Source organism: Phocoena sinus, chromosome 18 (genome assembly GCF_008692025.1).
Source record: "Phocoena sinus isolate mPhoSin1 chromosome 18, mPhoSin1.pri, whole genome shotgun sequence".
NCBI classification, from domain to species: Eukaryota; Metazoa; Chordata; class Mammalia; order Artiodactyla; family Phocoenidae; genus Phocoena; species Phocoena sinus.
This window is the reverse complement of record NC_045780.1, coordinates 9,458,965-9,482,376: the sequence shown is the minus strand read 5'-3', so window position 1 is coordinate 9,482,376 and position 23,412 is coordinate 9,458,965. Positions and strand designations below refer to the sequence as shown.

Sequence of the window (23,412 nt, the reverse complement as noted above, 5' to 3'; positions counted from 1 at the left end):
TATTTTTAGAGCAGTTTTAGGTTTACAGGAAAATTAACCACAAAGTATGGAGAGTTCTTCTATACCACCTGTACCCACACATGCACAGCCTCTTCCACCATTAACATCCCCCCCCCGAGTAGCACATTACAACTGGTGAACCTGCATTGACATATCATTATCACCCAAAGTCTGTAGTTTGTATTAGGCTTCTCTCTTGGTCTTCTACGTTCTGTGGGTTTTGACAAATGTATAATGTCACGTATCCACCATTAGAGTATCATGCGAATATTTCACTGACCTAAAGATCTCTATGCTCTGTCTACTCACCCCTATCATCCCTCCCTCACTCCTAATACGTAGCAACCACTGATCTTCTTACTGGCTTTGCCTCTTCCAGAATGTCATACAGTTTGAATCATATAGTATGGAGCCTTTCAGATTGGCTTCTTCCGTTTAGTAATATGCATTTAAGGTCCCTTTATGTCTTGATGGCTCATTTCTTTAGCACTGAATAATATTCCATTGTCTGGATGGACCACAGTTTATTTATCCATTCGCCTACTGAAGAACAGCTTGGTCACTTCCAAGCTGTTGGCACTTCCAGTTGCCAGTTTTGGCAATTATGAATAAAGCTGCTATAAACATTCCTGTGTAATGTCCCCTCACACCCATTGATACTGTGGACATGTTGGCTTCAAGTTTTGTCACATTGGTTTATATTTTGAGTACATATGTCTTTTAGAAATATAATATTTGTCTTTATGGCTTAAAAAAAATTCCCGTGCAAGTTTATGTGTGCAATAAGTTTTCAACTCTTTGCGTAAGTACCTAGGAGTGCAAACTACTGGAACGTATACTAAGAGTATGTTTAGTTTTATAAAAAACTGCCAAAGTGTCTTCGAAAGGCGCTGTACCATTTTGCATTCCCAGCAGCAATGAATGAGAGTTTCTGTTGTTCCTCATCCTAGCCAGAATTTGGTAATACCAGTGTTTCAGAATTTTGTTGTTCTAGTAGGTGTGTAGTGGTATCTCATGGTTGTTTTAATTAGCAATTTTCTAATGATATATGATATACAGCATCTTTTCATATGCTCATTTGCCATCAGTGTATCTTCTTTGGGTGAGGTATCTGTTCAGATTTTTGGTCTCTTTTTTTAATTGGATTGTTTATTTTATTATTTTGAGTTTTAAGAGTTCTTCGTATGTTTTAGATAACAGTCCTTTATCAGATATGATTTTTACAAATATTTTCTCTAAGCCTATGGCATAGCTTCTCATATATTTGACAGTTTCTTTCACTGAGTAGAAGTTTTTAATTTTAATGAAGTCCAGTTTATCAAGTATTTATTTCATAGATCGTGACTTTGATGTTGTACCTAGAAAGTCATCACTAAACCTAAGGTCATACAGATATTCTCCTATGTTATCTTACAGGGGTGTGACAGTTTTGTGCTTACATTTAGATCTGTGATCCATTTTGAGTTAATTTTTGTGACGAGTATAAGATCTATGTCTAGACTGACTTTTTTTTGCATGTGGATATATAGTTCTTTCAACATTGTTGAAAACCTGTCTCCATTGTATTGCCTTTACTCCTTTGTCAAAGATCAGTTGGCTATGTTTGTGTGGGTCTATTTCTGGGCTCTCTATTCTGTTCCATTATTCTGTTCATCTCTTCTTTCACCAATATCATACTGTCTTGATTACTATAGCTTTATGGTAAGTCTGGAAATTGAATAGTGTCAATTCTCCAACTTTGTTCTTCTGCTTCAAGACTGTGTTGGCTATTCTGGGTCTTTTGCCTCTCCATATAAACTTTAGAATCAGGGTGTTGTCTTATAATTTTCTGTTTAAAACTGGACGTTGTAAACATTATAAATGAGGCAACTCTCAAAATCAGATCCCCTCCTCCCCAAAGTTTGTTGTTATTGTTGCTGTTTGTTTAGTGACATTCTTCAACTAATTATGTAAAGTCTGAATCCTTCCTATGACCATGGAAGTCTGTACTCAGTTAGCTTAGTGGTCTGCAGATGATTGGACGGAGATTTCCTTAAATGTCTTGTACCAGTATGTCTGCTGGCCTTTGCCAAGGGACAGTTAGTGCATACTGGGCTGTGGAGCAGGAATTTGGTAACTCTGTCTCAGGCTTTATTTCCTGCTTGTGCAGATCATCAAGGGCAGCCAGAGGAGAGAAATTAGACCTTCTCAGGTCATTCCTAGGTATGCACACAGTTCTGCACATGTGCTTGGCCTTCTAGATTCCTAAGAATATGTCAGAACTTTTCTTAGTCCCTATGGGTATCTCATTTCCCCAGCTATTCCTTTCATTCCTTTTGGTCCACATCTTGTTTGGTTCAACTGTTATCACCACTTCAGGCAGCTATGGTGTTAAATAATTGCCACTGATTGTTTTTGACAAACACCCTGGGAAAAAGCTTTTCTCAGTGATGAGCTCAGTGTCAGGTTAAATAAAGATAAGCCCTGTGAATGGGGGCATTCAGTGAATTGCCAGACAGCTCAAATAATGAAAATTCTTTAAAAATGGACCTTTGGGGAAGGTCAAACCCATTCTGCCCTCTCCAGTGGCTGCCAGGCTGCTGGTTTTCACAACTCTGATTGCGATGCCTGTCGGCTTTTCATAGCTCCTGCAGAGCTGAGGAAAAAAGGGCACGTTCAAGTGCCACAGAGCTCACTGTTCTTACATAGATTCAGTAATTTTTCTTACATAGGCACTCCTTGGATTGTTGCAAGCTTTTATTAATTTCCAGATTTTCCTAAAAAGTTGATTTTGACCATTTTTGCCAGTATTTTTGTTATTTTTATGGAAGAGCAGGATTTTGGAGATCTTTACTCCACCATTCCCACTGGTGTTACCCACTTGCATTATTTTTATTCAACTTTTCTGAAGTATAACTTATGTTCAAAAAAATTCACCAACTTAAAGAATACAACTGGATGCGTTTTGTCAAATATATATGGTTACGTTATATAACTATCACCACAGTCATGGTATGGAGCATTTCCATTGCCACACTGGCAACCACTGAGCTGTTTTCTGTCACTACACCTTTACCGTTTGTAAATTTTTTATAGATGCAATCATATAGTGTACCCACTTTGTATCTGGCTTCTTTCAATCTGCACAGTGCCTCTGAGGTTCATCCACGTTGCTGTATGATTAGGAGTTAGTGCCTCTGTATTGTTGAGTACTTCATTGTATGGATATACAACAATTTTTTATCCATTTGCCTGTTGATGGACATTTGGATTATTGCCCCTTTGGAAGTTCCAGTGGTTCTACGTTCTTGTAAAACTTAGTATTGTAAGTATTTTTAATTTAGACATTCTAGTGTGTGTATTGTGGTGTCTCGTTATGATTTTAGTTTGTATTTCTCCAATGACGAATGATGTTGAGCATCTTTTCATTTACTTATTTGCCATTTGTATATCTTCTTTTAGAAGTGTCTGTTCAAATATATTGCCCACTTTTTAAATCAGGTTTTGTGACTTACAGAATTTAAGAGTTCTCTATGTATTCTGCATACGAGTCTTTTATGAGATACATGTTTTGAAAACATTTTCTCCAAGTAGAGGAGCAATTCTTAAGACACAAACAAATATCTGAGTTTAGAGGAGATAAAAGGATCTGAATCTAGATAGTTAAATGTTAGAGTCTCTAGCTATAAAAAATAATAAATAAACTTCCTATGTGTGTCAGAAAGTATAAAGCATATTCAAGTATGTGGTATGTAAAGCATGAACCATTTGATGACTTTTATATATGCAGTAGGTAAAAAACTTTTGTGTAGAATAAAATAGTTTGTGTTTCCAAACCATAATGGAATAACAAGTTTGTTAGATAAGTAAACTTTATAAATAACAGAGAATCCTTCTTAAACAAACCTATTACAGAGCTGCCAATGAGAAGCATCAACTTATTTAGGTATATATCAGAACTTCCAAGTGAGGAGATATATACATATATATATATATATTTATATGTATGCCTTGACCGATGTACAGTTGACTCTTGAACAATGCAAGGGCTAGGGTTGCTGACCCCCACTAAATCAAAATTCACATTTAACTTTTGTTTCCCTAAAATTTTAACTAATAGCCTACTGTTGATCAGAAGCCTTATCAATAACATAAACAGTCAATTAACACATATTTTGTATATGTGTTATATATTGTATTCTTACAATAGAGTAAGCTAGACAAAAGAAAATGTTATTAAGAAAATCATAAGAAGGAGAAAGTACATTTACAGTGCCGTACTGTATTTTTCGATACTGTAAGTCCATGTCGTCTGCTTACAAGACGTGTGTTGGTACCTACATGAATATTGGTTTATATGATACAAAACATTGCAGATGTTATACATGTTACTAACACATCAAAAATGAAAAGATAATGTGAAAAAGAAATTCATATTTATTTAGAGGTATAACGATTCACGTGTTAACAAAGAAGCGGCAATATGATTGCCTTATGGTAGCCTAGTTTAATTGACAGGATTGCTTCACGGTAGCTTAGCCTACACACTAATGAATGAATCATTATAAAATTTTTATGGCATAAGTACTGCATCTATATTCATAGTCCAGTACTGGAAACATTGTTACTTTTTTTAAAAACCACTTCCTTGTGATGATAGACTGATATGCAATTTCTCCAATTATGAGAAAGAGGCATATTGTATGGTAATGTGATTTTTTGAAAGCAAAGTTATAAAACAGCAAGAAAACTAATACATTGCTGATTTTATATTAAATATCACCTTCTGCCTATGTAAGGATAGACTGGTATCTACATGTATTTTATGCATTCATGACATACCTTTTTCTCAATTTTTTCAATATTTCTAGGCTAAGGAGTTCATCTGCAAGTTTTTTCAAAATGTTGCAGATCTCAAAATATTTTCCAATATATTTATTGAAAAAAAAAGGTGAGTGAGTGGACCCACACAATTCAAACCTATATTGTTCAAAGGTCAACAGTATATAATGCATTTAACATACCACTCTTAGCTCCTAGGTAGAGACGTTAATACATGTGGAACTGGCAAAAAAAAAACAGGCTGTCAGTTATAGGAGCAAAGGCCAAGAACCTGCAGAAGACAGCTTCAGACTAGATGGTCAGCTTCTAATCCATAACTGCCTATCATATTTGACACTAATGAATGTCTAGTGAGTGGGTAAACTGGAGATGGCTGAAAATGAATATAGTCATCAAATAATTTTAAGTAAATAAGTGACATGATAAAAAGTTGAGAAATAGAACTGGTTTCAATGTGAAGCATTAGTGAAACCAATTTAAAAGGCTGTTGCCTGACTCTAAGAAAAAGATGAGAAGGGACTGAGCAGGACCAAGGAGAGGCAAGATTTCAAAGATATCATGGAGGTATAATTGATAGGACTTGACGCTCAAATGAATGTAGACCTTGAAGAAGAAGAGTCTCAAGTTGACTCCATTTTCTGGTTTGGGTGGCTTAGTGGTGATGCTCTTAATCAAGACAAGACTTTAAATAGGAAAAACAGGTTTTGAAGAGAATGCAGCAAGTTCAGTTTTAATAGGTGTGTTTGAAGGGCCAGGAGGACCCCACAGATGGATGAGACTAGTGAGTAGTTGGGAATGTAGTTCTGGAGCTCAGGTGAGATGTCCACGCTAGAGAAAGAGGATGGGCATCATCAGAGTCTAGTTTATTTTAAGATGAGATATCTCATTATGCTTGTGCAGAGTAAAAAGAACAAGAACCGCAGTCTGAATTCTAAAAAATATCAATAGTTAAGGTGCAAGTATTGCTTGGTGACAGGAAGGGAGATAGTATTTAGAGAGATGAGAGAATTCATCACCTTGAATGCTGAAGACCAGAAGAGTTTCAAGGAAGGTGAGTGCCAGTTAGGCCCATTGCTACAAATAGGTCTTTGCTAGAAAGAGACTATGGAATTTGGTGATTAAAAACTCATTGGTCAAGACATATGGGAACATATGTATATGTATAGCTGATTCACTTTGTTATAAAGCAGAAACTAACACACCATTGTAAAGCAATTATACCCCAATAAAGATGTTTAAAAAAAAAAAAAAAAAAAAACTCATTGGTCAAAACTGGAAAGAGCCCAGTGTCCATGGGGTAAACCCATGGACACTTCATACCATATCTTCATACCATAGAATACTACTCAGTAATTAAAAGGAATGATTATTGCTATACACAACACAAATTAATGTCAAAAACATTGTGATGAGTGAAAAAAGCCCGACACACACAGAATACATACTGTATGATCCCATTTATATGATGATTGGGAGTGGCGGGAGGGGATGTGGTGGTAGAGAAAACTGACAGTAAAGGAGCACAGGAGGACTTTCTGATGTCAAGAAATGTTCTTTATCTTGTTCGAGGGTAGTTACAATTGCCAAAACTCATTGAACTGAAAACTTAAGGTCTATGTATAACCAGAATACAAAAGAAAAGTCATTGGTCAAAGATGGGAGGTTTTGCAACTGAATTTGCTGCTTCTAAATTTCCACTAATTTACAGAGAGATATTCCTTTATGAAAGCAAATGTCCATACAGAGAGAGAGAAATCACAGTTACCAAATTTTCAAAGCAGAAAAACAAAAATATGTGGTAGAGGATTTGACAAGCCCAAGAAACAAAATCTAAATGGTCAGTGGACAAAGTCATAAAATAACTCAATTTTCACTACAGAGATCCTAAAAATCCAAAATGTGAAGTGAGATTGAAGGTGAGTCAAAAAGAAGAGGGTTGGGACTTCCCTGGTGGCGTACTGATTAAGAATCTGCCTGCCAGTGCAGGGGATACGGGTTCGAGCCCTGGTCCGGGAAGATCCCACATGCCGCGGAGCAACTAAGCCTGTGTGCCACAACTACTGAGCCTGCGCTCTAGAGCCTGTGAGCCACAACTGCTGAGCCCAGGTGCTGCAACTACTGAAGCCCGCATGCTTAGAGCCCGTGCTCCACAACAGGAGAAGCCACCGCAATGAGAAGCCCGCGCACCACAACGAAGAGTGGCCCCGCTCCCCGCAACTAGAGAAAGCGCGCATGCAGCAATAAAGACCCAACGCAGCCAAAAATAAAAATAAAATAAAATTTTAAAAATTTATACAATGGGGGGGGACCTTGAAGATGGCGGAAGAGTAAGACGCGGAGATCGCCTTCCTCCCCACGGATACACCAGAAATACATCCACACGTGGAACAACTCCTACAGAACTCCTACTGAAGGCTGGCAGAAGACCTCAGACCTCCCAAAAGGCAAGAAACTCCCCACGTAACTGGGTAGGGCAAAAGAAAAAACAGAGACAAAAGAATAAGGACGGCACCTGCACCAGTGGGAGGGAGCTGTGAAGGAGGAAAAGTTTCCACACACTAGGAAGCCCCTCCGCGGGCGGAGACTGCGGGAGGCGGAGGGGGGAGTTTCGGGACCGCGGAGTAGTGCACAGCGACGGGTGCGGAGGGCAAAGCGGGGAGATTCCTGCACAGACGATCGGTGCTGACCGGCACTCACCAGCCCGAGTGGCTTGTCTGCTCACCCGCCGGGGCGGGCGGGGCTGCGAGCTGAGGCTTGGGTTTTGGTTTTGGACGGAGCTCAGGGAGAGGACTGGGGTTGGCGGCTTGAACATAGCCTGAAGGGGTTAGTGCACCACGACTAGCCGGGAGGGAGTTCGGGGAAAAGCCTGCACCTGCCGAAGAGGCAAGAGACTTTTTCTTCCCTCTTTGTTTCCTGGTGCGCGAGGAGAGGGGTTTAAGAGCGCTGCTTAAAGGATCTCCAGAGAAGGGCGCGAGCCGCGGCTAAAAGCGCGAACCCCCGAGACGGGCGCGAGCCGCGGCTGAAAGCGCAAACCCCAGAGACGGGCGCGAGCCGCGGCTAAAACCGCGGACCCCAGAGACGGGCGGGAGACGCTAAGGCTGCTGCTGCCGCCACCAAGGGCCTGTGTGCGAGCACAGGTCACTCTCCACACCCCTCTTCCGCGGAGCCTGTGCAGCCCGCCACTGCCAGGTTCCCGGGATCCAGGGACAACTTCCCCGGGAGTACGCACGGCGGGTCTCAGGCTGGTGCAACATCACGCCGGCCTCTGCCGCAACGTCACGCTGCCTCTGCAGCTGCAGGCCCGCCCCGCACGTAGTGCCCCTCCTACCCCCATCCCCCAACCCCCGGCCTGAGTGAGCCGGAGGCCCCGAATCAGCGGCTCCTTTAACCCCGTCCTGTCTGAGCGAAAAAACAGACGCCCTCCAGCGACCTACACGCAGAGGCAGGGCCAAATCCAAAGCTGAGCTCCTGTGAGCTGTGAGAACAAAGAAGAGAAAGGGAAATCTCTCCCAGCAGCCACAGAAGCAGCGGATTAAAGCTCCACAATCAACTTGATATACCCTGCATCTGTGGAATACCTGAATAGACAAGGAATGATCCCAAATTGAAGAGGTGGAATTTAGGAGCGAGATCTATGATTTTTTTCCCTTTTCCTCTTTTTGTGAATGTGTACGTGTATGCTTCTGTGTGAGATCCTGTCTGTATACTCTTGCTTCCACCATTTGTCCTAGGGCTCTATCCGTCCATGACTTTTTTTAAAAATTCTTTTTCTTAATAATTAAGTTTAATTGTGATAACTTTATTATACTTTACCTTCGTTCTTTCTTTCTTTCCTTCCTTCCTTCCCTCCTTTAGACAACGAATCACCCCAAATTGAGGAGGTGGTCTCAGGGAGCAGGATTTATGATTTTTCCCCCTTTACCACTTTTTGTGAAGGTGTATGTGTATGCTTCTGTGTAAGATTTTCTCTGTATAGCTTTGCTTCCAACATTTGTCCTAAGGTTCTATCCGTCCCTTTTTTTTTCTAAATATTTTTTAATTCAATAACTATATTATACTTTATTTTATTTTTACTGTATCATCTTTCTTTCTGTCTTTTTTCCTTCTTTCCCTCCTTCCTTCCTTCCTCCCTCCCTCCCTCCCTCCCTCCTTTCTTTCCTTCTTTGCTTCTTTCTTCCCTCCTTCCTTTCCTCCTTTCCTTCTTTCTTTACTCATACTTCTACTAATTCTCCCTACTTTTTCTCCCTTTTATTCTGAGCTGTGTGGGTGAAAGGCTCTTGGTGCTCCAGCCAGGAGTCAGGGCTCTGCCTCTGAGGTAGGAGAGCCAACTTCAGGACACTGGTCAACAAGAGACCTCCCAGCTCCACATAATATTAAACGGTGGAAATATCCCAGAGACCTCCATCTTAACACCAGCACCCAGCTTCACTCAACGACCAGCAAGCCACAGTGCTGGACAACCTATGCCAAACAACTAGCAAAACAGGAACACAACCCCACCCATTAGCAGAGAGGCTGCCTAAAATCATAATAAGGCCACAGACACCCCAAAACACACCACCAGACGTGAACCTGCCCACTAGAGAGACAAGATCCAGCCTCATCCAGCACAACACAGGCACTAGTCCCCTCCACCAGGAAGCCTACACAACCCACTGAAACAACCTTAGCCACTGGAGACAGACATCAAAAACAACGGGAACTACGAAAGTGCAGCCTGCAAAAAGGAGACCCCAAACACAGTAAGATAAGCAAAATGAGAAGACAGAAAAACACACAGCAGATGAAGGAGCAAGATAAAAACCCACCAGACCTAACAAATGAAGAGGAAATAGGCAATCTACCTGAAAAAGAATTCAGAATAATGATAGTAAGGATGATCCGAAATCTTGGAAGTAGAATGGACAAAATGCAAGAAACAGTTAACAAGGACCTACAAGAACTAAAGATGAAACAAGCAACGATGAACAATGCAATAAATGAAATTAAAATCACTCTAGATAGGATCAATAGCAGAATAACTGAGGCAGAAGAACGGATAAGTGACCTGGAAGATAAAGTAGTGGAAATAACTACTGCAGAGCAGAATAAAGAAAAAAGAATGAAAAGAACTGAGGACAGTCTCAGAGACCTCTGGGACAACATGAAACGCACCAACATTCGAATTATAGGGGTTCCAGAAGAAGAAGAAAGAAAGAAAGGGACTGAGAAAATATTTGAAGAGATTATAGTTGAAAACTTCCCTAATATGGGAAAGGAAATAGTTAATCAAGTCCAGGAAGCACAGAGGGTCCCATACAGGATAAATACAAGGAGAAACACGCCAAGACACATATTAATCAAACTGTCAAAAATTAAATACAAAGAAAGCATATTAAAAGCAGCAAGGGAAAAACAACAAATAACACACAAGGGAATCCCCATAAGGTTAACAGCTGATCTCTCAGCAGAAACCCTACAAGCCAGAAGGGAGTGGCAGGACATACTGAAAGTGCTGAAGGAGAATAGCCTGCAACCAAGACTACTCTACCCAGCAAGGATCTCATTCACATTTGATGGAGAAATTAAAACCTTTACAGACAAGCAAAAGCTGAGAGAGTTCAGCACCACCAAACCAGCTTTACAACAAATGCTAAAGGAACTTCTCTAGACACGAAACACAAGAGAAGGAAATGACCTATAGTAGCGAACCCAAAACAATATATAAAATGGAAATAGGAACATACATATCGATAATTACCTTAAATGTAAATGGACTAAATGCTCCCACCAAAAGACACAGATTGGCTGAATGGATACAAAAACAAGACCCTTATATATGCTGTCTACAAGAGACCCACTTCAGAACTAGAGACACATACAGACTGAAAGTAAGGGGATGGAAAAAGATATTCCATGCAAATGGAAACCAAAAGAAAGCTGGAGTAGCAATTCTCATATCAGACAAAATAGACTTTAAAATAAGGACTATTAAAAGGGACAAAGAAGGACACTACATAATGATCAAGGGATCGATCCAAGAAGAAGATATAACAATTGTAAATATTTATGCACCCAACATAGGAGCACCTCAATACATAAGGCAAATACTAACAACCATAAAAGGGGAGATCAACAGTAACACATTCATAGTAGGGGACTTTAACACCCCACTTTCACCCATGGACAGATCATCCAAAATGAAAATAAACAAGGAAACACAAGCTTTAAATGATACATTAAACAAGATGGACTTAATTGATATTTATAGGACACTCCATCCAAAAACAACAGAATACACATTTTTCTCAAGTGCTCATGGAACGTTTTCCAGGATAGATCATATCTTGGGTCACAAATCAAGCCTTGGTAAATTTAAGAAAACTGAAATTGTATCAAGTATCTTTTCCGACCACAACGCCATGAGACGAGATATCAATTACAGGAAAAGATCTGTAAAAAATACAAACACATGGAGGCTAAACAATACACTACTTAATAATGAAGTGATCACTGAAGAAATCAAAGGGGAAATCAAAAAATACCTAGAAACAAATGACAATGGAGACACAACGACCCAAAACCTATGGGATGCAGCAAAAGCAGTTCTAAGGGGGAAGTTTATAGCAATACAAGCCCACCTTAAGAAGCAGGAAACATCTCGAATAAACAACCTAACCTTGCACCTCAAGCAATTAGAGAAAGAAGAAAAAAAAAACCCCAAAGCTAGCAGAAGGAAAGAAATCATAAAAATCAGATCAGAAATAAATGAAAAAGAAATGAAGGAAACGATAGCAAAGATCAATAAAACTAAAAGCTGGTTCTTTGAGAAGATAAACAAAATAGATAAACCACTAGCCAGACTCATCAAGAAAAAAAGGGAGAAGACTCAAATCAATAGAATTAGAAATGAAAAAGGAGAAGTAACAACTGACACTGCAGAAATAAAAAAAATCATGAGAGATTACTACAAGCAACTCTATGCCAATAAAATGGACAATCTGGAAGAAATGGACAAATTCTTAGAAATGCACAACCTGCCAAGACTGAATCAGGAAGAAATAGAAAATATGAACAGACCAATCACAAGCACTGAAATTGAAACTGTGATTAAAAACCTTCCAACAAACAAAAGCCCAGGACCAGATGGCTTCACAGGTGAATTCTATCAAACGTTTAGAGAAGAGCTAACACCTATCCTTCTCAAACTCTTCCAAAATATAGCAGAGGGAGGAACACTCCCAAATTCCTTCTACGAAGCCACCATCACCTTGATACCAAAACCAGACAAGGATGTCACAAAGAAAGAAAACTACAGGCCAATATCACTGATGAACATAGATGCAAAAATCCTCAACAAAATACTAGCAAACAGAATCCAACAGCACATTAAAAGGATCATACACCATGATCAAGTGGGGTTTATTCCAGGAATGCAAGGATTCTTCAATATACGCAAATCTATCAATGTGATAAACCATATTAACAAATTGAAGGAGAAAAACCATATGATCATCTCAATAGATGCAGAGAAAGCTTTCGACAAAATTCAACACCCATTTATGATAAAAACCCTCCAGAAAGTAGGCATAGAGGGAACTTTCCTAAACATAATAAAAGCCATATATGACAAGTCCACAGCAAACATCATCCTCAATGGTGAAAAACTGAAAGCATTTCCACTAAGATCAGGAACAAGACAAGGTTGCCCACTCTCACCACTCTTATTCAACATAGTTTTGGAAGTTTTAGCCACAGCAATCAGAGAAGAAAAGGAAATAAAAGGAATCCAAATCGGAAAAGAAGAAGTAAAGCTGTCACTGTTTGCAGATGACATGATACTATACATAGAGAATCCTAAAGATGCTACCAGAAAACTACTAGAGCTAATCAATGAATTTGGTAAAGTAGCAGGATACAAAATTAATGCACAGAAATCTCTGGCATTCCTATATACTAATGATGAAAAATCTGAAAGTGAAATCAAGAAAACACTCCCATTTACCATTGCAACAAAAAGAATAAAATATCTAGGAATAAACCTACCTAAGGAGACGAAAGACCTGTATGCAGAAAATTATAAGACACTGATGAAAGAAATTAAAGATGATACAAATAGATGGAGAGATATACCATGTTCTTGGATGGGAAGAATCAACATTGTGAAAATGACTCTACTACCCAAAGCAATCTACAGATTCAATGCAATCCCTATCAAACTACCACTGGCATTTTTCACAGAACTAGAACAAAAAATTTCGCAATTTGTATGGAAACACAAAAGACCCCGAATAGCCAAAGCAATCTTAAGAACGAAAAAAGGAGCTGGAGGAATAAGGCTCCCTGACCGCAGACTATATTACAAAGCAACAGTAATCAAGACAGTATGGTACTGGCACAAAAACAGAAAGATAGATCAGTGGAACAGGATAGAAAGCCCAGAGATAAACCCACGCACATATGGACACCTTATCTTTGATAAAGGAGGCAGGAATGTACAGTGGAGAAAGGACAGCCTCTTCAATAAATGGTGCTGGGAAAACTGGACAGGTACATGTAAAAGTATGAGATTAGATCACTCCCTAACACCATACACAAAAATAAGCTCAAAATGGATTAAAGACCTAAATGTAAGGCCAGAAACTATCAAACTCTTAGAAGAAAACATAGGAAGAACACTCTATGACATAAATCACAGCAAGATCCTTTCTGACCCACCTCCTAGAGTAATGGAAATAAAAACAAAAATAAACAAATGGGACCTAATGAAACTTCAAAGCTTTTGCACAGCAAAGGAAACCATAACCAAGACCAAAAGACAACCCTCAGAATGGGAGAAAACATTTGCAAATGAAGCAACTGACAAAGGATTAATCTCCAAAATTTACAAGCAGCTCATGCAGCTCAATAACAAAAATACAAACAACCCCATCCAAAAATGGGCAGAAGACCTAAATAGACATTTCTCCAAAGAAGATATACAGAATGCCAACAAACACATGAAAGAATGCTCAACATCATTAATCATTAGAGAAATGCAAATCAAAACTACAATGAGATATCATCTCACACCAGTCAGAATGGCCATCATCAAAAAATCTAGAAACAATAAATGCTGGAGAGGGTGTGGAGAAAAGGGGACACTCTTGCACTGCTGGTGGGAATGTGAATTGGTTCAGCCACTGTGGAGAACAGTATGGAGGTTCCTTAAAAAACTACAAATAGAATTACCATATGACCCAGCAATCCCACTACTGGGCATATACCCTGAGAAAACCAAAATTCAAAAAGAGTCATGTACCAAAATGTTCATTGCAGCTCTATTTACAATAGCCAGGACATGGAAACAACCTAAGCGCCCATCATCGGATGAATGGATAAAGAAGATGTGGCACATATACACAATGGAATATTACTCAGCCTTAAAAAGAAATGAAATTGAGCTATTTGTAATGAGTTGGATAGACCTAGAGTCTGTCATACAGAGTGAAGTAAGTCAGAAAGAAAAAGACAAATACCGTATGCTAACACATATATATGGAATTTAAGGGAAAAAAATGTCATGAAGAACCTAGGGGTAAGATAGGAATAAAGACGCAGACCTACTGGAGAACGGACTTGAGGGTATGGGGAGGGGGAGGGGTGAGTTTTGACAGGGCGAGAGAGAGTCATGGACATATACACACTAACAAACGTAGTAAGGTAGATAGCTGGGGGGAAGCAGCCACAAGGCACAGGGATATTAGCTCGGTGCTTTGTGACAGCCTGGAAGGGTGGGATGGGGAGAGTGGGAGGGAGGGAGACGCAAGAGGGAGGAGATATGGGAACATATGTATATGTATAGCTGATTCACTTTGTTATAAAGCAGAAACTAACACACCATTGTAAAGCAATTATACCCCAATAAAGATGTTAAAAAAAAAAAATTTATACAATAAAAAAGAAAAGGGTTGTTTGAAATTCTATTTTATTTTTTAAAATATTTATTTATTTATTATTTATTTTTGGCTGCACCGGGTCTTAGTTGTGGCTCGCAGGATCTCCGTTGCGGCATGCAGGATCTTTTGTTGCGGCGTGCCAACTCTTAGTTGTGGCATGAGGGCTCTTAGTTACAGCATGCGGACTCCTTAGTTGTGGCGTGTGATTCTTAGTTGCGACATGTGGACTCTTAGTTGTGGCATGCATGTGGGATCTAGTTCCCTGACCAGGGATCGAACCCAGGCCCCCTGCTTTGGGAGCGCGGAGTCTTACCCACTGAACCACCAGGGAAGTCCCGAAATTCTATTTTAAAGTAGGTAGAGCCGTTGATCCACTCCGCAAGCTGAATCTTGCTGACTTCTCTCCCTAACCATCAGCACAAGACTGGAAGTTTATTCTCTGGAGAGGCTGGACTGAGGGACATCAGACACTGCTGAAAATGGAATACTCTATTGAAAATGGGGGCTCCATTGACAGTCTACCTATATTCCAAACATTGAGATCCCCAGGCCTCTTTTGTAACTCAGCTACAGAGCACTGGAAAACACACTCAAGAAGAATCTGAGTTCTGAGAAATCTAATCAGCCCATGATTTAAAAAGAAAAAAATATATATATATATAGCAACCCCAACTAGAACAGGTCAGAAGCCTCTGAGAAAGACATCTCCAAGGAAATTAGATAGACTGATATATTTTAACACATTTAGATAATTAGGGAAGTGTCTGAGTTTGAATTTAAGGATAAGTACACAGAAAACTGAGGAGACAAATAAGATGCTTATTAACTCCTGGGATAATGAAAAGTTTAGAATGAAAGGAAGAGTAATCAGAGCATGATATACATGTGAATAGCATTTACATGGTCATAAGAAAATAAACACTAAATATTGATTTATCAAAAAATTACAAAATTATGACAACTATATAAGAGGCAGAGGGTACAAATGTGCATGTAGGAGGATGAGGGGGGAATGCATAGTAAAAAAAACTTTATCTTTCATAGAACAACATCAATAGATAATGGCTTAAACTGAAAAATGAAGAAGTAACAGCATATACATATTGCTGGAAGTAAACACCAAAAGAAACACTTTATAAAGTTGCCTCCAAAGACTGGTAAATGGAAAAGGACATGAGGGGTAATGTTTGACTCCTTAAACCATATGCTATAATTAAAAAAAAATCAAATAAAACAAAATAATAAAGGCATTTGCAAAGAGAATTTCATGAAATTAGATTGCAGTGGGTTGAAGAGTGAATGAAAATTGAGGATGTTCTCAGCAAACTGAATAATATAAGGAAGGGGATGTCAGGATGGTGAGTAGAGTTGCTTGATGGAAAGATAAGATTGAAGGAAAATTGGTAGTTTGCTTGATTATGGTTATTTAGGTTGCTAACTAATTGGTTAGTCAATTTGTTCATGACAGGGATGAGCTTAGAGAAAAGAACAGTGAAGAGTCTGCTGAGGTGAGAGGGAGTAAATGAGGGTCAAAGTCCCACGTGAAGTGGTGGATGTTGACATCAGACACATGATAAAGTGTTAGCTTTGAAAAAGAATAGGAGCATCTCTTTTATATGATGAAGGAAAGAATTGTGAAAAGAATTAGTGACTTAAGCTGTATTTTCTCACTGGCAGTCGTGGCTAAGTCATCTGTTGAGGGATTCAGATAGTTTTCATTCTCTGAGAATGGATGCTGACCAGAGACAAAAAATGAAATAAATGCTGGGTAGCAATTTGATGAGCCCAGCTGAGGGAGAATTTCAAAATGTATATATTAGTCAGCACGGGCTGCCATAACAAAATACCACAGACTGGGTGTCTTAAACAACAGAGGTTTATTTTCTCACAGTTCTGGAGGCTGGAAAGTCCAAGATCAAGGCGCCAACAGGGTTTGGTTCCTGGTAAGGACTTTCCTCCTGGCTTGCAGACAGCCACCTTCTTGCCCTGTCCTCCCGTGGCGGATTGAGAGAGAGGGAGGGAGCGCTCTGGTGTCCCTTCCTTTACAGACGTTAATCTTGTTGGATCAGGGCTCTACCCTATGACTTCATTTAACCTTTATTACTTCTTACTCCAAATACAATCCATTGGGATTTAGGGCTTCAGTGTATGAGTTTGAGGAGGACACAGTTCAATCCATGGCATGTGTAATTCAGCACTATTACACAAGAGCAGAAGAGAAGACAGATGGTTGAGTTGATCCAAATTTGGGGAATTAGTAGGATAGACTGGATGGAAGGTCAAGGTGGCAGACGAATTGAGGGACTGGTGAAAGTATGGCTAAAACTAAGTGCTCACAGCTTCCAAGAATAGTGGAAAGAGAAGCCAGGAAAGGGAAGGGGCAGGGATTGGTAGGCTTCATGGAAGGTCATCTCAGGTCTGGAGGCTGGAGAACAAATGGGAACTCTTTTACTGTGTACCTTCTCTGGGTACAGTCCTTTCTTCGGACATGATGGGTTGCTTCTGCACTTTCAACTTCACTGGCAATCAATGAGAATTATCAAACTGGAAGGAAGATTTAGGTTCATTAGTGGTAGCAATCATCACATTTTTCTTTCTTTTTAGACGACTAAATACCTTGAACAAGTGTGCCTCAATGAAACTTGATGTGAACTTCCAAAGGAAAAAGGTAGGTAAGCTTACTGCACCTTACTGAGACCATGGCTATACCAGTAGGAGAAGCTTGCATTCACAAATGAAAAACAACACGAACTGAAGCAAAATTCTGAAATGCCCGACCATCAGTGTTTGTTCTCCAAATATCCCATTATATCATAAACATCATAAGTAAGTCTGTTATATATCTGTTATATATCTGATGTCTGTTTGTTTCACTGTTTCATTTTGATTTAGTTTTTTCAGAGGGTTTGCATAAAAATGTAAAATGCCTTAATTGTTTATGATAATCTTTCAGAAGTTTAGTTGTAAATATCCACTCCATATTAGACCCAAATTCTCCACAGTGATTTGTAGTTTAAGAGAATGCAGAAAAGAATCTATGGGGCCAAGTGTCTTCTGCCTCATTCTTTCCTGTGGCATTTTATTTTCCTGTGGCATATTTATTTTCATTGTCAGGCAGGTTTGTTTCATCATGGTTGAGGGGTGGGGGGAGAGTGTAACAGCAAGATTCAGAACCTGCCCCATCTCTCCGTTCTCGCCCCTTGCACTTTTCTCTGGTCACAGGGAATGTCCTTCAGTTTTACGAGCCACTATGCTCCCTCCCTCTTCTAGGACTTTGCACGTGCTCTTCCCTCTGTAGGAATAAGACAGGAGATTTTGGTTCTGAAACAAAGCTGTACTTTATTGAGCACTTACTGTTTTCCACGAGCTATGTTATGGCATTTAATCCATTGTGATAGGGATTCTCTGTTTTCCAGAGAAGGAAAATAAAACCTGAACAGGTTAAGTCCCTTGCCCATGATCTTTCAACCAGTGGAGCAGGGTTTCAATTTCAGGTGTGTCTAACTCCAAAACCGAGGCCCCTAACCACTGCGCTGAAAGACCTCTCTTTCTCACTGAATTGATCCTTTTAGGAAACTCAGAATTGAAATCGTTACCTACTTTTTCATTTCACATCTTCAGTATGTAACAAGTCAAGCCTTAGTATATTTTGAAGAAGCAGAGAAAACATCTTTGAGTCAAAAGAAAGTGTTCTTTATTCTGGTCTATACAGAGAAGTCATTACAGCCCATGGATTTTAAGTCACTCCTGAGAAACCTAATCTTTAAAAATAACTTTAACCTGAATTTCTGCTCTAAAACAGCACCCAAAAAAAGCGCAAATGAATTCTGGTTGACCTCACCTTCAAAACAGTTTAGGGTTTGAGCTGGGAGCCAAAGATTTAAGCTAAGGAGGTAAAATGGTGAAAAACAATATCCAGAGAATATATTAAAACATGAGCAATTTGTCCAGGTCAAAGAAAAATTGTAAATGTGGGAATAAACATCCCAACAGCTATCTGGCCGAATAGACCCCTTGAGAAGCATACACACTGTTTGCTTATAACACATGGTTCTTATTAAACCGAGTGTAGCCACGCCTGTGTGGCTGGTCTGTACACTGCCGGTGCAGATCCTTAGCTGCTGTGTATCACAAAAGCAAATGCCAAAAACTAACAACAGGATTTGTTTTCAACCAAGTGGTATGATTGGATTCTTCCCTTATTGCCGGCATTTCAAAACCCACATGTGAGATAGGCTTGAATAACATTTGTTAGACTCTGTTACCTTCACAAAAGCTCCTCTGTAAATTGGTCACTTCAGTATTCTGACATTCTTAATTTATTCCTTATGTTGGATATAGTGGCACACACCCTTACAGCCCCTGCTTAGCTGTAGGCCCCGCAGATGCATGCACTTGAAAAGAACATTGCTTTCCACATTGTAAACTGGGGACTCATGGCCTGAATTTTGAAATAAATAAATCCAGTGGGTGATCTCCACCCACTTGTGAATCTCAGTCATGACCAGCATCTGTGACTGTGGTCTAAGCAACTATGCAGGAGACCCTGGTGGTGGCACGTGTTCCCATGATCTGTCCCTTGCCCAAGTCTTGGGCTAGTCCTTTATTTTACTGCAAAAAAAGGCCAAAAATAAATACAGGCTAGGACTAGGCCAAATGATCAAAAATAGAAAATGAAACTCACGAACCAAGCACCACAGGGAGCTTCAACCAACTTTGGAATTAGTTTGTTTGGAAGAAGAAAAAAAAAAGACAGTAGCATTTCCTCTGGGTATGTCCTCATTTTAATCAATCCAAGAAATAGAAATACAATGTTCATCTCTAATCTGCAGAGGCCCAGACATGTTTAATGCTGCAGAATGTCATCCCCAAATGGCTTAGCCGTCCAGGGCCACAGTCATTCTTCTCCCTTCAGGACCATTGGGCCTCAGAAGGGCCGTGTGTGCTTGCTCAGTGCTCTGTGGTGTGGTTAACGAGCTCCCACGGTGCCCGCTCTGTGCCAGGCACTATTCCTCATCTCTAACCCCGTGTCACAGATGCAGAGGTTGAAGGGCAGGGAAGATGAGTAACTTGCCCAGAGCCACGAAGAAACAGCAGAGGCAGGATCTGAGCCCAGCTATTCTGGCCGCAAACTGCCCCTCCTGGCCTTTCAGAGATATTCAGAAATGTATTGGCGTGAGCTTCTGACCCTTGGCCTGAGACCTCGAAGGCTTTCCTCAGCAATACATACAATTATGTATTTTTATTGTTGTTTCAGAAGAAGGATATTTCTTGCTGTCTTGTACTCAAGTCCATGATTTATTTAATGTCTTCATGGAAATTTATCTCTGGATCTCTCATAGTGAATGAGTCATGAATCTCATTGCTCTGCTTTGAACTTGGTTCTCATTTAATTCTGTTTAATTCTGAAGAGTTTAGTGGTTGACCCAAGGCAGAAAAAAAAAAAAAAAAAAAGAGAATCCACAAATACATAAAGATGGTGAAGCCTCATTCATACTTGGTTAGGCATGCACTTTTCCTGTACATCAAATGCCACTCGCTTGTAAAGCACCAGGAGAAATGAAATCGCACCTTACCACTTTGCAGAAGAGAGAAGCAGTCCTCTAAAGATCGAGATTACCTTCCCTGTGAGAGTCAGGTGGAGAAGAGTGTCTTCAGTCTTGGCCAGGCTCCTCACTGAAAGACTCACTAAAACCCGGCATTTCTGAGAGCCTGGGGACGTCAGCAGTTGTCCGCCTCGGGCCTCAGGCTCCTCCCCCTGCAGCGCTGCAAGTGGCAGGTCCCTGCTTCTGAACTGGAGGGCTCAACCACTCAGCTCCAGTCAACTTTAGTGCAAGATAAACATCTAAATTTCTGTGTAACTATGCATTAGCCGCCTCTCACGGCTGTGGACTTGTATGGGCTCCTGTTTCCAGCGGAAAGAGATGGTCAAATTTTGTTTAAAAAATACAAAATCCTTTCTTTTGCAGTGTCTGGTTGGCATTTGTCTCTGAAGCATATATAATTTCAGCTAAGAATGTTCTCATTTTTTAGAAAAAGCCAAACACTGGCATTTCATCTAAATTAAAAACCCCAAGGCACTTGCAAAGCTGATCTTTCTCAGAAAAGTGTTTCTCTTCATTATTACCTACAGAATTCACACTTGCTTTATGACGACACTGAAATCCCCTAATTACGGTTAGCGTTTATGCGATAGTGCTTAGCTCTGAGTACAAAGCTGAAGTCAGAGACTGAACTCCCATAAGGATCTCTGTTAGATGAGGAAAGAGAGGGACGCGCGCGAACACAGGACTCTTACCTAAGATTTCCCAGGGGAGAAAGAGCAGCTTCAAAAGAAGTTTCTGGTTAAAGTTATAGTTTTAACAAAGCTCTCTGAAATCATAGCCAAAGGTGGAAAGCCACACAGAAACAATGATTAATTGCCACGTTGCAGCCAGCACCTCCCGGCCTGGATGCCCTGGGCATTTCAAAGGAGCTGCGGGTGTCGTCAGGGAGCCTGACCTCTGCCTCCCAATCCACCCCACCGCCCCCCCCTGCCTTTCACAGCCTCAAATCTCCCACCAAATAAGACACCTCCTGGCAGCTCCGAACAGCAGCGTCACATGAAAGAAGTTACATTTCATTCCATCATTCGCTTGGCTGGAGAGTATACAGTCTTGAACTGAAGACTGTTGCATGTGAATGTCCTAGAACCATAGGATCTTTGAGTTAGATCTTCGCTCATCTTTTCCAGTCTCCCATCCAGTACAGGATATACTTTTACAGCATCTATCACAATTCACTCAGGCTCTGTTTGTAAGCATCTAGACGTGATGAGTTCATTATATTGCAAGGCAGTTTGGTTTTTCCTAATTACCAGAAGTCTTCCATATAATAAGCTGAAAGCTGATTCTATGTAAATTTGCCCATCTGATTCCAGCTGTTTTCTCTGGAGAAGCACAGAATATGGATTTCCCCTTCCTCTAGATCCGGGGTCAGCAAACTAGCGCTCCTGCTTTTGTAAAGAAAGTTGTATTGGAACAAAGCCACACCCATTCTTTTGGCTGCAGAGGCAGAGTTGAGTAGCTGTGACAGACTGGATGGCCTGTAAATCTAAAATATTTACTATCTGACCCTTTACAGAAAGTTTTCTGACCTTTGCTCAATCTAGAACAAAGTCTCTTAAACTGTCTATGGTGACTGATTTTTCTTTTTTTAATTTCCAGTCTGCCACTGACCAAGATAACGTTTGTAAAATTCACTACAAAGGAATTATTAGAAATATGAAATGATAAAAGGTTATAGAAAATACAAGCCTAAATGTTTTATTAGACTCTACAGATACAAAATTGCATCCCAATAAATATAATTGGAACAAATATAACAGGAAATAGAAAAGAATTACAAAAATTATTCATATTTTTATTAAAAGTATACTTAGGCTATTAATATGAAGAATCATGATTGCACTTATAACTTTTTTTGTTGTTCAGCTGTCAGAACTGAACAAAAAGTTTACTTTGAAATTCCCCATGTTAAATGTCTGTACGCACATTTCAATCAAACACTATAAGTATTCCTGACAGTGAGTTTTTTGCTTGTTATCTTTTTTTTTTTTTTTTGCTTGTTATCTAATTTAGGTTGGATTGACAGCAACACTACTCACAGGGAAAAATGCATATCTAAAATGTTTCTTTGTTTTGTTTTATTTTGTTTTTTGGCTGTGTGGGTCTTCATTGCTGCACTCAGGCTTTCTCTAGTTGCAGAGAGCGGGGGCTACACTTCATTGCAGTGTGCTGGATTCTCATTGCAGTAGCTTCTCTTGTTGTGGCACATGGGCTCTAGGCATGCAGGCTTAGTAGTTGTGGTTCGCAGGCTCAGTAGTTGTGGCATGCAGGCTTAGTTGCTTCGCGGCATGTGGGATCTTCCTGGACCAGGGCTTGAACCTGTGTCCCCTGCATTGGCAGGCGGATTCTTAACCACTGCACCACCAGGGAAGTCCCTGTTTCTTTGTTTTAATACTAGTCATCATAAAGAAACCCATCTCACAGAGTATGTTGAGTGGAATCAAAGAAGAAGTCTTAAAGTAATTCTTTAAAGTTTTGGCTATTATTTTTTTACCTTTCATTCAAAATGAAGTAAGTGATGCTGTATTTTAAAAATTCATCTTCAATCTTTCATTACTAGCCAACTTCTGCAATTATCTTTCTGTAAAACAGTGGATCCTGTACATTATACACTTTGGGTTATGGTAGATAAAGTAATCTTGAAATGTCACACATTATAACCTACTGCGCCCAACACCCAAACTGGTCTCAACCCTGTTCAATAAGACAAGTCCACTGATCATGAACTCGTATAGCACAGCCTTGCCAAATGGTGACAAATGGTTTTAATGCTTACTCTCAATGTCTGAACTTATCTCAGTGAAGACTGGTAAGTTTGAGGACTGTCAACCCCTTAACCACACTTCGAGTAGCACTGCTCTTGAGTTCCTTCTTTCTAAACCAAACCATTAGTTCTTTCAATCATCCTTCATAGAAGGTTGTGGTGTCTAGATCATTGGCCACTCCGATTACTCTTCTCTAGGAGTAAATCCCTTTCCACGTGCCCCTGAAAATGTGGCTCATTGTTCCTGATGTATGTGACCAGGCAGAATACAGGGGGTCTGCAACCTTCCAAGTATTGAGATTCA

The 23,412-nt window shown here is 40.0% G+C and overlaps 1 protein-coding gene across 5 annotated transcripts in view; it reads left to right on the top strand.

Moving 5' to 3' along the window:
• Nucleotides 1-23,412, top strand: part of STARD13 (StAR related lipid transfer domain containing 13) — a 383,288-nt gene that overhangs the window by 330,157 nt on the left and 29,719 nt on the right. For 3 of the 5 annotated variants that reach the window (XM_032611028.1, XM_032611027.1, XM_032611029.1), the window contains one exon: nt 17,343-17,406. The exons of 1 other annotated variant lie outside the window; for it this stretch is intronic. In XM_032611028.1, the coding sequence (XP_032466919.1) occupies nt 17,343-17,406 (64 nt within the window). Of the gene's footprint in view, nt 1-17,342; nt 17,407-23,412 lie in introns of those variants that run through there. One more of the 5 variants, XM_032611030.1, reaches the window with a different exon arrangement.